Source organism: Anabrus simplex, chromosome 5 (genome assembly GCF_040414725.1).
Source record: "Anabrus simplex isolate iqAnaSimp1 chromosome 5, ASM4041472v1, whole genome shotgun sequence".
In the NCBI taxonomy this organism is placed as follows: domain Eukaryota; kingdom Metazoa; phylum Arthropoda; class Insecta; order Orthoptera; family Tettigoniidae; genus Anabrus; species Anabrus simplex.
This window is the reverse complement of record NC_090269.1, coordinates 444,129,559-444,146,533: the sequence shown is the minus strand read 5'-3', so window position 1 is coordinate 444,146,533 and position 16,975 is coordinate 444,129,559. Positions and strand designations below refer to the sequence as shown.

The 16,975-nt window shown below is 39.6% G+C and overlaps 1 protein-coding gene across 2 annotated transcripts in view; it reads left to right on the top strand.

The window, feature by feature from the left end:
- LOC136875085 (zinc finger protein 567) overlaps nt 1–16,975 on the top strand; it is a 61,380-nt gene that overhangs the window by 20,972 nt on the left and 23,433 nt on the right. For both annotated transcript variants that reach the window (XM_067148818.2, XM_067148819.2), the window contains exon 3: nt 10,659–10,739. In XM_067148818.2, coding sequence (XP_067004919.2) covers nt 10,659–10,739 — 81 coding nt within the window. The remainder of the gene's footprint in view (nt 1–10,658; nt 10,740–16,975) is intronic.

Sequence of the window (16,975 nt, the reverse complement as noted above, 5' to 3'; positions counted from 1 at the left end):
CGTGTTAAAAAGAGCATCTAGTTGTAAAACAGGTTCTTAATCCGAGTTCTTTGACGTCAGGAAGGCAACCGGTCGAAAGCAATATTGTATGATGTAAGAGGTTAGATACTGCCAGTTTTGCGTCAGGAAGGGCAACTAGTCGTAAAACAGAATCTCGCGTCAGGAAGGGCAACCGGTTGAAAACAATAGTGTATGATGTAAGAGGCTAGATACTACCAGTTTTGCGTCAGGAAGGGTAACTAGTCTTAAAACATATTCTTGCGATTTAAAATCTTAGGTTTGCGTCAGGAAGGGCATCCGGCTGTAAAACAATAGTTCGTGATACAGCGATTTAAAATCTCATGTTATGGAAGGGGGTACTCGGCTGTAAAAACATATTTTTAATCCCGGTCCTGTTACGTTAGGAACTACATCTAGCTGTAAAACAGGAGCTGCAAACATTTACAGTGTTAAGCTTTAGTAGCATGCTATGGGTTACATTTTGTTCTACCACATAGAACACTATCTTTGAAGTTGTATCGGTGCAGTCATTCAGAGCGAGGTGCGGAATGCATGTGTTGGCTGAAATTGTACGCGCATCTTCCGGCTGTAGTAACCTTGAAACGAGGACACGGTGTGCTGATAAGCCACTTGTAACTCACGGAACGTCGTCTTAGCTGTGTGTAGCATTCAACTAGTGTAAGCTCCTAACATAAAATATTATGATTGTACGGAGAGGTTAAAACACAGTGCCAGCATATAGCCTACCCCTATCGAAAGAGCCTGCACGGTGCAGTTATATAGGCTACTCCTGTTGAAGGAGCCTGTACAAGGTTTAACACCCGCCATCAGCAGCCCTTACTTAATACTGGCTTTTTTGCACGCCCTCGAAACTGCCTAAGAATGCAATATACTACCGTAGGGAGAGGGTAAAACTCGGTGCCGGTACATAGCCTACTCCTACCGAAGAAGCCTGCACACAGCTTAACGCCTCCATCCGACAAATGAATCACCCTCAACACTCTTGTACTCACAATTATTTTCGAAGGAGTCTGCATAAGGTTTAACGTCCTCATCAACAGCCCTTAATGCTAGCTTTTTTGCACACCCCACCTCTTAGATCATACACCATAGTTTTACAACCGGTTACCCTTCCTGACTAGGATTTTGAATCGCAGTATACGCGATAAATTTGTTGTAGCGGGTTTTATAACTAGATGTCCCGGTACCGGCACATAGCCTACTCCTACTGAAGAAGCCTGCACACAGCTTAACGCCTCCATCCGACAAATGAATCACCCTCAACACTCTTCAATCATTCTCGCTACTTCGGAAGATAGCGTGTTCGAACTCCTACTGTTAGAAGCCGTAAAAATAGCAAATGCTAGGCGAGGGGCCTGCGCGATTGTCATAACATGTAATTACATGATCTAGCTAAATGTAGTTTTAGCTCAATACCTTTAAGTGCCTACAGGTAAGGAATACCGCGGATGTAGCTTAGTACCCTCCCGTTTAAGTCCAGAGGTCGAGGATCGCGCGCTAACTTTCTAGGGCTCGATCCGCTGCAGAACTCTTAAATTCTGACACCTCGGCATCAACAGCAGGTTCGATCCCGGCTTAAATATGTCAGCCTGCGGGACTCAGTGTAAGACCTTCAGGAGAGCTCTTGTTGCATAAACATTTAGTTCCGACTGTACTGCAGTTGTCAGCGATTTTCACATCCGCTTGGTAACAAGCAGCATATTGACTCGCTGCAGTCTGCGTGAAGCGCTCACAGTTCTCTGTATGCGTTTATTACGTACACATCTCCCGTCTAAGTACTGTCTGCTGTGAATATTATTCTTCAGCCTTTATCTTAAGGTAAGCTAGAACTGTTAGTTACTGTTTGCAAAGCAACTTCTACGCTAGGTAATAGACATCTACATTCATATATGTTTGTTCTTTTATTTTTTTAGGTACCGTTCGAGTTACAGGCTTGAAAGTACGCATTTTATTCATCCGAGTAACAGTCTGCAGCACGTGCATTTTTAAGGTATGTTTTCGAACTTTGAGTTATTAAGATAGCTAGGTTAGCTGATGTACCCTACACTACATTCATATATGTTTGTTCTTTTATTTTTAGGTACGACCAGAATATTATCATTCGAGTTTCAGTTTCTTCTAAAACATCGTAACTTTAGTCTATTGATAAATAGTCGTTCTCTTCAATCCTCATGCTATAGACGAGGTTAATTTTATAATTTCAAACACACACATAGCTATGTCTGACCTCAACAGGCTGAAACTTGGTTTCTTCTAAAACATCGTAACTTAAGTCTATTGATAAATAGTTATTTTCTTTAATCTGCATGTCATAGAAGAGGATAATCTTATAATTTCAAACTCATAGCAATGTCCGACCTCAATACGTTGAAACTTGGTTTCTTCCGAACATCTTAACTTTAAGCTAATCATAAATAGTTGTTCTCTTCAATCCTCATGCTATAGACGAGGTTAATCTTATAATTTCATACTCACAGCAATGTCCGACCTCTATACGTTGAAACTTGGTTTCTTCCGAACATCGTAACTTTAGTCTATTGATAAATAGTCGTTCTCTTCAATCCTCATGCTATAGACGAGGTTAATTTTATAATTTCAAACACACATAGCTATATCTGACCCCAAACAGGCTGAAACTTGGTTTCTTCTAAAACATTGTAACTTTAGTCTATTGATAAATAGTTATTTTCTTTAATCTGCATGTCATAGAAGAGGTTAATCTTATAATTTCAAACACACACATAGCTATGTCTGCCCTCAACAGGCTGAAACTTGGTTTCTTCTAAAACATCGTAACTTGAGTCTATTGATAAATAGTCGTTCTCTTCAATCCTCATGCTATAGACGATGTTAATTTTATAATTTCAAACACACACATAGCTATGTCTGACCTCAACAGGCTGAAACTTGGTGTCTTCTAAAACATCGTAACTTTAGTCTATTGATAAATAGTTATTTTCTTTAATCTGCATGTCATAGAAGAGGTTAATCTTATAATTTCAAACTCACAGCAATGTCCGACCTCTATACGTTGAAACTTGGTTTCTTCCGAACATCTTAACTTTAAGCTAATCATAAATAGTTGTTCTCTTAAATCCTCATGCTATAGACGAGGTTAATCTTATAATTTCAAACTCACAGCAATGTCCGACCTCTATACATTGAAACTTGGTTTCTTCCGAACATCGTAACTTTAGTCTATTGATAAATAGTCGTTCTCTTCAATCCTCATGCTATAGATGAGGTTAATTTTATAATTTTAAACACACACATAGCTATGTCTGTCCTCAACAGGCTGAAACTTGGTTTCTTCTAAAACATCGTAACTTTAGTCTATTGAAAATAGTCGTTCTCTTCAATCCTCATGCTATAGAAGAGGTTAATTTTATAATTTCAAACACACACATAGCTATGTCTGACCTCAACAAGCTGAAACTTGGTTTCTTCTAAAACATCGTAGCTTTAGTCTATTGATAAATAGTTATTTTCTTTAATCCGCATGCCATAGAAGAGGTTAATCGTATAATTTCAAACTCACAATCATGTCCGACCTCTATAGGTTGAACATCGCAACTTTAGGCTAATCTCTATTGGTTGTTCTCTTTTCAGATGTTCCCCTGCTCGCAGTGCAATGTAACTGTTACAAGACGAGATACCCTTACGCGTCATGTAAAATCGAAACATCGTGAGGCGTCTGATACGTTCACCTGCGAGCAGTGTGAGGCATCGTTTACGAGGGTAGATGCCCTTACGCGACATAAAAAAGTAAAACACCCTAGCATAACATCCGCTTTATGTGATGTTTGTGGGGTGTATTTCGCTAATGTAGAGCAATATCAGGCTCACTTAGCAGAGGTACATCAAATATCTACTTGCCCTCAGGTAGTAGTAGGGAAAAAGCATGCAGCTACTGATGTAGCTGTAGAAAGTACTAGTAGTAAAAAACCTAGGAAAAATGAACTTCAAACTGTTTACTGCGAACACTGTAATACTGATGTACCATCTTCGCATTTTCAGGGACACTTACGGAGTAATGCGCATAAAAATAATGCGTGTAGAAGTGGTAGTAAAGCAAACATCGAAGAAATTAATACAGCATTTAAAAGTAGGATTGCTAGTTACCGAATTCGCACCAGTCAAAAGTTTCAGAGCACTTCAAACTTTTTAAATTGTGTTCAACCGGATGTACAACAGCTTCTTGCTAAATCTTTGTCCAATCATAGTTTATTTAAAGTTAATTTTGAACTTTTCGCCTTGTACATTAAAAGCACAGATGAATCCGAAATAACGGACATTAAATCATTTAATACGAAGAATTTTGTCATAAGTGAGTCGACTAATTTTGGTGATGTACTTAGGGATGTCTCTAACATTATTTCAACTAAGAGCGAGGAATTTCAGGAAAAGGAATCAGGGTGGGCTTTAGTTGAAATAATGTATCTAGAAGTTAACATCAATAAGTACAATCCTATGCGTGGATCTTCGCACATCGAGCTGCCGACATGGATTCAGCAAAAAGAAGCTGTTGTAAACATCCAAAACAATGACGAAGCATGTTTTGCATGGGCGGTGATGTCGGCTTTAAATCCTGTGAAACGGAATGTAGCGAATAGAACATCATCGTATCCACACTATTCAACGCAGCTAAATTTCGATAGTATAGAATTTCCTGTGCAGTTAAAAGATATTAAGCGCTTTGAGGAACTAAATTACATTAGCATTAATGGGTATGGTGTAGAGAAAAAGTCTGTAGTAGGTCCTCTGTATTATACATGTCATAAGAAGAGTACTCATGTTAACTTACTCTATATTGAAAACAGTGAGAATAGCCACTTTTGCTGGATTAAAAATCTGAGTAGACTTGTTGGTAGTCAGTTGTCAAACAGGTGTAACAAAAAGTGGCTATGTGATGGATGCTTGCAGTATTTTAGAACTGAAGATCAGTTAACGAAGCATTCCAAGAATGACTGCAATCATGTACGTACAGAGATACCTACTACAGGCAATAATGTTTTAAAATTTACAAATTTTAACAAGCAGATGTGGGTACCGTTTGTGATTTATGCAGACTTTGAAGCCATCCTCACGCCATGCAACACATGCTTACCTAATCCTGACAACTCTTTCACTAATACTACGCACATGCATGTCCCGTATAGCTTCGTGTATTACATCAAGTGTAGTTACGATAGTATGCTTAACAAGTTAGAGCTGTATCGAGGACATGATGCTGCTAAAGTATTTTTAGAAAGACTTGAAAGTGATGCAGTTCGTCTTGGTCGTATTCTAAATAGTAATATTCCTATGAAGCCACTCACCGAAATACAGTTAAATGATTACGAATGTGCTACAAAGTGTAGCATTTGTGATGGGGAATTTTCTGAAAATGACCCGAAAGTTTTTGATCATGATCATTTAACTGGTTTCTACAGATGTGTCGCTCATTATAGCTGTAATCTTAAGTATAGAGTTCCTAAATTTATTCCTGTAATTTTTCATAACTTATCTGGTTACGACTCTCATTTCATCATTTCACAATTTGGAGCTTCAGATGAAAAAGTAGATATAATCCCTCAGAATAAAGAGCGGTACATTGCGTTTGCAAAGTCTGTAAAAGTAGATGCTGAGCATTCTATAAAACTGAGATTCCTTGACTCGTTTCGCTTTATGGCGAGTAGCCTTGATAAACTTTCTAGTCATTTACAGCCTGAACAATTTACGGAAATTCGACGCGTTTTTCCCGAAGAAGCGCAGTTTAATTTACTTCGGCGTAAGGGTGTTTTTTGTTATGAATATCTTGACTGCTTAGAACGCCTCGAAGAACGTGCCTTACCATCGAAACAATCCTTTTACAGCTCGCTGAATTCAGTGGATATTAGTGATGATGACTATTTACATGCACAACATATCTGGGAGCAGTTCCACATTCAAACGCTAGGTGAATACTCCGATTTATATTTAAAGACAGATGTACTTTTGTTAGCTGATGTTTTTGAAAATTTTCGCTGTGTTTGTAAGAAAACCTACAGCCTTGACCCATGTCAGTATTTTACTGCGCCTGGGTTAAGTTGGGACGCGATGTTAAAATACACGCAGGTGAATTTGGAACTGCTAACCGATATTGATATGGTGCACTTTATAAAATCATCTATTCGAGGCAGTCTAAGTCAGTGCAGCGGGCGGTATTCCAAGGCAAATAATAAGTACATGCCGAGTTTCGATTCTAGTCAGGAATCTCAGTATATCGTTTATCTCGATGCTAATAATCAGTATGGGTGGGCGATGAGTCAGCATCTACCGGTGAGTGGTTTCCGCTGGCTAACGCAGTGCGAAATTGATGCTTTAGAGCTGCACGCCCTAGGCGATGAAGCTGATAAAGGCTATTTCATCGAAGTTGACTTACAGTATCCTAAAGATTTACACACTTCTCATAATGACCTACCATTCTGCCCTGAAAATATGAAGCTCCCGTACATCGCATCAACGACGAAAATGCTAATTTGTGCAATAAATCTAAGTATATCATTCATTACCGAAATTTAAAACAGTGTTTGCAGCATGGTTTGAAGTTATCCAAAATTCATCGCGTACTAGAATTTAATCAGTCACCGTGGCTAAAGCCATATATCGATCTGAACAATAATTTAAGAACGAATGCGGTTAACGAGTTTGAAAAAGATTTCTACAAGCTCATGAATAACAGTGTGTTTGGTATGACTATGGAAAATGTTGACAAACGCGTTGATGTAAAATTGATTACAAACTGGGAGAATATTAAGAAAAGGTATGGTGCTAACTATTTAATAAGTAAACCAAATTTGCACAGCTGCACCATCATACATGAGAATTTAGTTATTATACAGATGAATCGTGTTAAGGTTAAGTATGACAAACCTACCTACGTCGGCTTTGCAGTACTTGAATTGGCTAAAACACTCATGTATGAATTCCATTACGATTATATGGTGAAGAAGTACGCGCATAATGCGCAATTGCTCTACACAGATACCGATTCATTTATTTATCAAATCAAAACTGATGACTATTACAATGATATAAAGCCAGACTTGGGTAGGTTTGATACAAGTAACTATCCTGTAAATAATCAATATCATCTACTGCTAGTGAACAAAAAGGTTCTAGGTAAAATGAAAGATGAATGTGCTGGGAATATTATCGATTCATTTGTAGGTACTAAATCCAAGTCATATTGCATAAAACTCTTAAATGAATTACAAATAAAGAGATTGAAGGGGATTAAAAAGAATGTCGTTCAGAATCAGCTAAGTTTTGAAAACTATAACAATTGCATTAAAAGTAATCCACCTGTTTTGCATAAGCAAATGTCTGTCATTAGAAGCAAGAAGCACCAGTTGTACACTCATTTAATTAGTAAGGTAGCCCTTAATAGCGATGATTGCAAACGGTTTGTCATTCCAAATTCTACCAACACTCTGGCCTGGGGGCATAGTAGTATTGATCAGTACTACTTTACATAAAGCAGATGTGTGTGTAAACATTATGCTAGAGGTGTGTACTTACGTTACGCTGTCTTACATCACAATTCACTGTACATATTGTAGGGAGAGGTATGCTGAGAGCGTAGTACGGCAAGTTTAAACTTGTACATACAAGAATTGCGTCGAGAAGTACGCAAACATCACTAGGGTAAAATGATTCGAGATAAAACTTGTACATACAAGATGTAAATAAATAATGTAGAATTGGCATATACTTTTATTTTAGGTTAGGTATTACCTTCCTCCCGCTCCTTATTTGCAAGATAGAGTTTTTGTTTATTACTCATAGAAGGAAAGCAAGAAAGAAGGTGTTGAGCAGATTCGTAAGTATGTTATTGTCTAGCTCATGTTGAGAAGAGAATTCTTTTTCTTTTTCTAAACAGTGTTTGATTGCAATGCAGTGTTCAACAACATCGAACTATAAACGGTAGTATGTGTTCAAGTCTAAACTTGCAATACTCTTGCTTTTGTAATGCACGTTCGATAGAGATGTAGCTTGGTAGAGGAAGAAGAGCAGTTAGTAAGTGTGTTGAGAAGATATTTTGTTTTTCTTTCTAAACAGTGCTCGATTCTAGTTATACAATGCAGTGTTCAACAACATCGAACACTAGTATGCAGTTCAAGTTGTAATAAGTTTTGAACAGTAGTATGTGTGTGTTCAAGTCTAAACATGCATCACTGTGGGTATGCGAGCGGATGACAGCTAACGAAATTGCTCTGCATGAGGGCAGCACGGTGCTCTGTTCATTAAAGATGGCGGATGACAGCTAACGAAATTTCCGGTTTGTTTCCAAACAAGAGCACGTACAATTTACCACCACCACATTTCAAACGTAAGTAGCTAAAGAGGGGCAGCACGGTGATTAAAGATGGCGGATGACAGCTGTCAAAAAAAGCATGTTGATTTGTTTCCAAACAAGAGCACGTGGAATTTGCCGCCACCACATTTCAACTAAAGATTGCAGCACTGTTCTCTCTGGATTAAAGATGGCGGATGACAGCTGTCAGAAAAGCATATAGGTTTGTAAAGCACGTGGAATTTACCGCCACCACATTTCAAAGGTTAGTAGCTAAAGAGGGGCAGCATGGTGATTAAAGATGGCGGATGACAGCTGTCAAAAAAACATGTTGATTTGTTTCCAAACAAGAGCACGTGGAATTTGCCGCCACCACATTTCAAACTAAAGATTGCAGCACTGTTCTCTCTGGATTAAAGATGGCGGATGACAGCTGTCAGAAAAGCATATAGGTTTGTAAAGCACGTGGAATTTACCGCCACCACATTTCAAAGGTGAGTAGCTAAAGAGGGGCAGCATGGTGATTAAAGATGGCGGTTGACAGCTGTCAAAAAAGCATGTTGATTTGTTTCCAAACAAGAGCACGTGGAATTTGCCGCCACCACATTTCAACTAAAGAGTGCAGCACTTTTCTCACTGGATTAAAGATGGCGGATGACAGCTGTCAGAAAAGCACATGGGTTTGTTTCCAAACAAGAGCACGTAGAATTTGCCGCCACCACATTTCAAAGGTAAGTAGCTAAAGAGGGCAGCACGGTGCTCTCTGGATTAAAGATAGCGGATGATAGCTGTCAAAAAAGCGCATAGGTTTGTTTCCAAACAAGGGCAAGTAGAATTTGCCGCCACCACATTTCAAAGGTATCTAGCTAAAGAGTGTAGCACTGAGGTTTGTGATGCAAGATGGCGGATGACAGCTGTCAGAATATAGCGCGTGAATTTGTTTTCAAACAAGAGCACGTGGAATTTGCCGCCACCACAAAGAGGGCAGCACTGTGCTCAAAGATGGCTGCTGTCACGTGGAATTGTCTGCCACCACAGGTATCTAGCTAAAGAGGGCGGCATTGAGGTTTGCGATGCAAGATGGCTGCTGTCAAAAAGCATTTTTCAAATTATCCGCCACCACATTTCAAAGGTAAGTAGCTAAAGAGGGCAGCACTGTGCTCTATAGATTAAAGATGGCGGATGACAGCTGCACGTGGATTTTGTTTATCTCATGCTAGTGAGGTTAAGTTGGTAGTACTAAGGTTTAGGCCCGCCAAGATGGCAGCACTGCCGATGACAGGTGACGAATTTTACATCTACTACGATAAAGAGGGCAGCACAGTGCTCTGTGGTTTAAAGATGGCGGATGACAGCTGTCCAAAAAACACGTGGCTTTGTTTACCACGCGCTAGTGAGGTTAAGTTGGTACTACTGAGGTTTAGGCCCGTCAAGATGGCAGTACTGAGGTTAGCGATGCGTTGTTGTCTGTCAAAAAGCACGTGGCTGTCAAAAAACACGTGGCTTTGTTTAACTCGCGCTAGTTAGGTTAAATTGGTACTACTGAGGTTTAGGCCCGTCAACATGGCAGTACTGAGGTTAGCGATGCGTTGTTGTCGATGACAGCTGTCAAAAAGCACGTGGCTTTGTTTACAAATTCAAATTTCCCGCGGGTGGTGGAGGAGGCCTCTGGGAGGCCTCTGGCTGTGGTGGTGGTGGAGGAGGCATCTGGGAGGCCTCTGGCTGTGGTGGTGGTGGAGGTGGCCTCTGGGAGCCCGGTGGCGGTGGCGGCGCCTGAACCATCCAATTATACTACTCTCTTCATTTGTTTGGTTTGCCTCGTCAGTGACACATAGCTCTCTGTGGCAGCTGATGGTAGAGCTGTTGAGGATCCTTCCTATCTTCAGTCTTAGCACATCACAGACAACAGGAAATATAGATGATACATATTTTGTGCTGAGCTATATTTGCTGGTTTACCAGATGAAAGATATCAGTGATAAATTGTGAAGTTCCAAATATTTCATAATTGGTTTCTTTATGATGAACAGAATATTTTTTTAGTATGTCTGTACATTTTCCAGTTTTTCTCAGTATTATTTATGAAGCTCTTAATCGCTCCACACTCAGAAATATCCCTGAGTGTTCAAAAAGGACATCTCCATTCTTAGAGGTCTTTTTATTGTCATGTCTTTAAGGATCTTCAACTTTCAGAATTTCTGAAAAACGATAATGAATGAATCATTTACTAGCAAATTATGAATTGTTAAACCTATTCATATGTAACTAAATTTCCTCATATGTTTGAAGAATGTGCCTAATATATATTAACTTTTCCACAGGACAATTACGTACTTACATTGGACAAGATGCATCTGAAAGAAGAAACCAAATCCGAGTTGGCAGAGCTAAGACAAACACAGGTGAACACATTTTTGAAGTAATGTAATATTTTGACGACCTTTTATTTTCTGATTATAAAAATTGTAAGTAATCTGCTGAATAGATTTAAATAAACAGCTTCTCATTTTAAAGGAGAAATATGTTAATTATTGCAGGATTGCCAAGCTTTTGAAATAATATATATATATCTCTGTGTAGTTCAATATTTCATGTTACTCAATGTGGGTGTGGGAGGTGGATGAAGAAAACACCCACGGTATCCCCTCTCTGTCATACAAGGTGACTAAAAGGGGTCCCAGGAGCTCTCAACTTGAGAGCGTGCATTGGCGACCATGGGGCCCTTAGCTGAGTCCTTGCACAACTCCACTTAGTTGTTTTAGGGTCTCACTTTCACTTATCCTGTTCAACCTCCGTTGGTCAACTCATTTTTTATTCCAACCCCGATGGTATTAGGGGATTCAATGTCTAGGGAGTCTTTTATGTTCACACCCTTTATGGCCCTTGTTCTTCTTTGTCTGGCACTTCATTTTTCTTACCGTCAGAACCCTTCGTATCTATTTCTTCTCTCCCTTCTACCCTCTATGGTTGGGAGACACAGACAAAGACTGCACCCGCATCACCTGCCTGTGATTAGAGGTGATTGAAAGGGGCGACGAAGGGATGATGAAATTAGAACTGTGAGATACCATTACCTGCGGAACACCATGGGTTAGTGTTCGTTGTGACTAGTACTACTTTGACAGGTAAACCAATGGTATGCATCACATAGGAACAGTTAATTTATGTAGGAACACGACGATTCTGTGTGTTGTTTGTGATAAGCGTAATCATGTACATTCAACCGGTTGGTTCCACGGTGTTACTTATGAGTAGTACCACTTTGTGACAAACACCATTGGTCTACATTATCTGTTGTTAGTAGTAATGTGTGAGAAACACTACAGGCTTAACTGCCACCCATGATATATAAGGAAAACCATCGGCCTGCGTAACATGTAAGTAAAACCATTATGTGAGGAACACCATGAATTTATGTTGCATATGGGCATTACCATAATGTGTGATACAGCAGATGATATAAAAATATAATAGCAAGACATGTTAAGGACAAAATTCGTAGCAGCATGACATCATTCAGTCAACCGCTCATGAACTTGACCTGAGAGCACAGATCAGAAACATGATTCGCCGCAAAGAGGCCTTGCCCACCCAGTCAAACACATAACATAACATAACATAACATAACATAACATAACATAACATAACATAACAAACATAACTTACATGCTGCATAACACGTATTTATATTGCACATCTAGGCGAATATGAATCCTGTGGTACCGTATCAGCTGTAAACCACAATACAGAACATAAACTTGAGCAAATATGTCAAAAATACAGAGAAATAAAGGATCTCCAATGAAAACAACAAGCAAATTCACCACCTACACAAACAAATCGGATCAATGCCACCTTTCACTCTTTGCAGGAACAAATACACATAAGCAGACATGAAATGAAAGCAAAGACAGTGAAATAAGTCTGCAGCAAAATTTAAAAAATAATACATTAAACAATGGATCTTTCAGTAAACTAGCATAACTGGGGCAAGCCGGGAGGAGGAGAAGTAGGATAAAAATCTCGAGATTGAACTAGTCATATTCATGAATATAAACTTAGAGAGCTATTTAAAATAACTTTTAAATGTTTCATGGTAACTCTGTATGAGATGAAAGCCATCTTGCAGGTCAACGTCTCCATCCTTTCTTCAAACTTATTATTGTCAGTCAACCAGAGATAACTCGAATCAAAGGAAAGCTAGAAAGAAATGCTTCAGCCTCTGTTATATGAAGTGCCATCTGTCTAATCGGCATGAACTACACTCAAGTCTGGCATAGAGAACACTAAGCAGCCATAACACACGGATGTATAATATCATAATGAATATTATATCTGTAAAATACAAAAGCAATGGAGGTAATGAGGTGCAGCATAACATTCTCACCCACCCCTTGGAAAATGAGTCCTTTCCTTGGTGATCAAGCAAGGGGGACTCATTTTACATAAGGTTCAAGGCATACAGCTAAATGCATGCATCCGAGTATAACTAAACTTGTAATAAAGGATAATCTGGACATTTAGGAGAGGTCTTTGTACGCATATGATTTCACAAATATATATGCATCTCGAAGGAATATGCTGGTATGAGCATTCATTCACTAAGGTCAACATAATACCTCAAGGAATAGTGATTTCTCCAGGCAACTATACTGTTGTAGTCCTTTACAATCATGAAAACTTGAATGTGTCAAATTCGGCCTTACTCAGATTCATTTTTTATTTTATTTTGTCAATTTGGAATTGGACTCAGTTTACGTCCCTTTTTTTATAACTTTTCTCTGAAGGAAAGCGAAAAGGTTTCCACACATGAAACAGAAAAGGTCTGAGCGTATTGTTTTCTTGCTACAGGCTTATTCTAATTTCATTCAATAGAATCAAAATGGTATAATAATTCCGGAAAATTAGACTAGTTAAACATCACGGGCTCAGTTTCAACAAGGCCACATGGACGTTGGACAAAACTTCTAGTTTGACTGTTATCATCGCAGAAATTCAGCGATCTTAGTAGGTTCAGACCATCTCTGTTGTGGCTTTCCGCTGACGTGGTCCATACGAGAAATAACTGGGAATCTCTTGATTAGGACCAGGTCTCCAACTCAGAAAGGAACAGGTTTTCTTCCCTTTTATCTTAGAGCAACTTTGTCTCTCGCCTTGATCAGTTGTTCGGAAGCTATTTTCCATTTCTCTTCAACATGCATGTGGTGTGAATGTTCAGAGAGATATTCAGTGTTCCATTTCCCTGTGAGCAGATTATTGTGGATTCTCCCCAAGAACAGTTCAGCGGGAGTTAATCGGCTGGACTCATGGATGGCTGTGTTGAACCCTAGAATAAGGAAAGACAGATGGGAATCCTAACGGGATTGATTATTATGGTGAAAGGCAGACAAGCATGTTTTAAGTTTACGATGAAATCTTTGACGAGATTTTGTTGGGGTCTGTGGGGGCTGAGACGGACACGTTTAATTCCCCAAGAGAAACACATGTTTTAGATATTAGCACAAGTGGAAACAGAAGAATTGTCTGATATTAAAGTCTTGGATGGGCCAAAGATGCCAAACACATGTTTAGTTAACATATCTCTAGTGACATTGGAATTAATCTTACAAACAGGAAACAACCAAATGAACTTGGAGAAACCATCAATGACAAATAATATACCTATGTTCCCCTTATGGGATATTATTAACGGCCCGAAAATGTTGATGAACAATTTCTCCCCAGTGGAGTGAAAGCAGACTTGACCATTTTGAACGGGCTTACATTTTTTACAATCGTCACAAGTCTTAACATGTTCAAAAACATCATCCTTTAAATTTGGCTGGCAATAGATCTTAGCGAATTTATGGAAGGTTTTAAGTTGCCCTAGATGAACACCCAAATGGGAAACATGATGATAATTTAAAATCGTATATCTTCAGGCATGGGGAACGAGTATCTTTGAAGTTTTGTTGTGGGGACTTTTATGATATAACAGACCTTTTTGCATCTCGAAAGATTCCCAATCCTGTTTGTACCTAGAGATTTTATCCATTATACGAACACACTTCCTTTGAAATTCAGCCGGATCTGTAAAGCCAAAGGGGTAATTTTGAAGAGTACAGATGGGAAGGTGAGCGTCGGGACTACATCCGATGCCACAGTCGGGTGTTCGGGTGCTTCTATGTCTTACAAACATACGTGATATACAATCAGCAACAATATTATTCCTGCCTCTCACATGTAACACAGTGCAGTTATCAGAAGATAAGCGACCGAGCTCGATAGCTGCAGTCGCTTAAGTGCGGCCAGTATCCAGTATTCGGGAGATAGGTGGTTCGAACCCCACTGTTGGCAGCTGGGGCAAATGCTGGGGCTGTACCTTAATTAAGGCCACGGCCGCTTCCTTTCCAGTCCTAGCCCTTTCCTATCCCGTGTCGCCATAAGACTTATTTGTGTCAGTGCGACATAAAGCAACTAGCAAAAAAAAAAGAAGATAAGCAAAAAATCCAACAAGTCATCCTCCCCAATTTTTTTATATTAGCGCTCATCCAGGATAGCACTTAACTATCTGTGTGAACCCAAAAATGATGATGTTCTAGGTACGAGTGGAACATTTCAATGCTTAGAACGACAGATAAGCATTCCTTTTTGTACGCAGAATACCTGACATTAGAGTCATGCAACCTCTTACTGAAGTATGCAATAGGTGCCAAACTGTTATTCTCTAACCTCAGATTTAGCACGGCAGATATTGCAATGTCACTGACATCGCATTAAAGAACAAAGTCACTGTTTACATCAGGACTGTGCAACATGGGAGCTTGACAAAGAACATCTTTAAGATTACAATAGGCTTGTTCTTGAGCATCACCTCAACAAAAGTGAGTGTTATTTTAACAGGTTTAACAGAGCTGAAATATCGGAAATATTGTGGATGAATCTGCTAGAGAATCCCAACATGCCAAGGAACCTGCAGACACTCAGAGATTTTTTTTTCGCTAGTTGCTTTACGTCACACCGACACAGATAGGTCTTATGGTGATGATGAGAGAGGAAAGGCCTAGGAGTTGGAAGAAAACGGCTATGGCCTTTATTAAGGTACAGCCCCAGCATTTGCCTGGTGTGAAAATGGGAAAAAATGGAAAACCATCTTCAGGGCTGCCTAGAGTAGGATTGGAGCCCACTGTCTCCCAGATGCAAGCTTACAGCCACGTGCCCCTGACCACACGGCTAACTCGCTGAGATTTTTAGGTCTGGGAATCTCATGAATACTCTTCACTCTCTCTTGATTTATGGAGATGCAAGTGCTGGAGACAATGTGCCCTAAGAATTTGATCCACCTTGAACACAATGATACTTTCTGAGGGTTGACAGTGAACCCGTGTTTCTGCAGTCTAGTGAGGAATACACGAAGATGAGTGACGTGTTCCTCAAATGTGTTAGAAGAAATTACTACATCGTCCAAATGAGCAAATAGACAGGAAATCTTTATCCAAAGACTGAATTGAGTATGCGGCTCAGCATCGGACCACCTACAGAAATGCCCATGTGTGCTTTGTTAAACTGATACATGACAGATGGAGTGGAAAAGGTTGTAAATTCACGGCAAGTAGGATCAGGAGGTATGTGAAAATATGCTGAATTGAAGTCCTAAACCAAATAGAAGTGGTATTTCTCAAAGAACTGTAAAGTGGACTTATTAATGGGAAGAAGAAACTATCTAACACAACATGGCGATTAAGAGATCTATAATCTATCACAAGATGAGATTGGCCGTCTTTCTTGGGGGTTAAGAAATAGGGGCTAAAAGAGGACTTCGAGGGACTGGTAACCCGCCTTTCCAACATCTCATTGATACATTTCCTCATGGCAGCTGAAAGATGAATGTCTGACGAGAGTATGGTCTTTTAATTCGATGCAATAAGAGAACTCTTTAGCGCACCCTTATTTTGCAGTAAGCACATCAGGAAATTCTCCAAGAAGATTTTTCAGTATGAGGACTTGGTTTTTCAGACAGATCAGATCGATCGATAAGGGGATTACAGTTTGATAGAATGCATAATGACTTTTTCTGGAAAGATTTTCAAAAGGAAAACTTCATTGGATCTAAAATGAAAGGCAAAGGATAGACTAATGAAACTGATAGATAACCCAGTGTCTAGCCTTGCATCAGAATCTAGAATGAGAGGAACAGTCAACCTGTGACAACATTGAAATTTCAGTTCTAGGAGAAATTATGAATTTTCATATGAGTTCTGACACACTTTGTAGGACCGGGCGAGTTGGCCGTGCGCGTAGAGGCGCGCGGCTGTGAGCTTGCATCCGGGAGATAGTAGGTTCGAATCCCACTATCGGCAGCCCTGAAGATGGTTTTCCGTGGTTTCCCATTTTCACACCAGGCAAATGCTGGGGCTGTACCTTAATTAAGGCCACGGCCGCTTCCTTCCAACTCCTAGGCCTTTCCCATCCCATCGTCGCCATAAGACCTATCTGTGTCTGTGCGACGTAAAGCCCCTAGAAAAAAAAAACACTTTGTAGGATGTATGCAATGACCATAGGCAAACATGTAATTTTCGGAGCAATCGCAGTCTTGAAGGTACTTATTTATGAAGGAACTACAAAATCCAGTGCCTAGTAGGGTGTATACCAAGTGCAA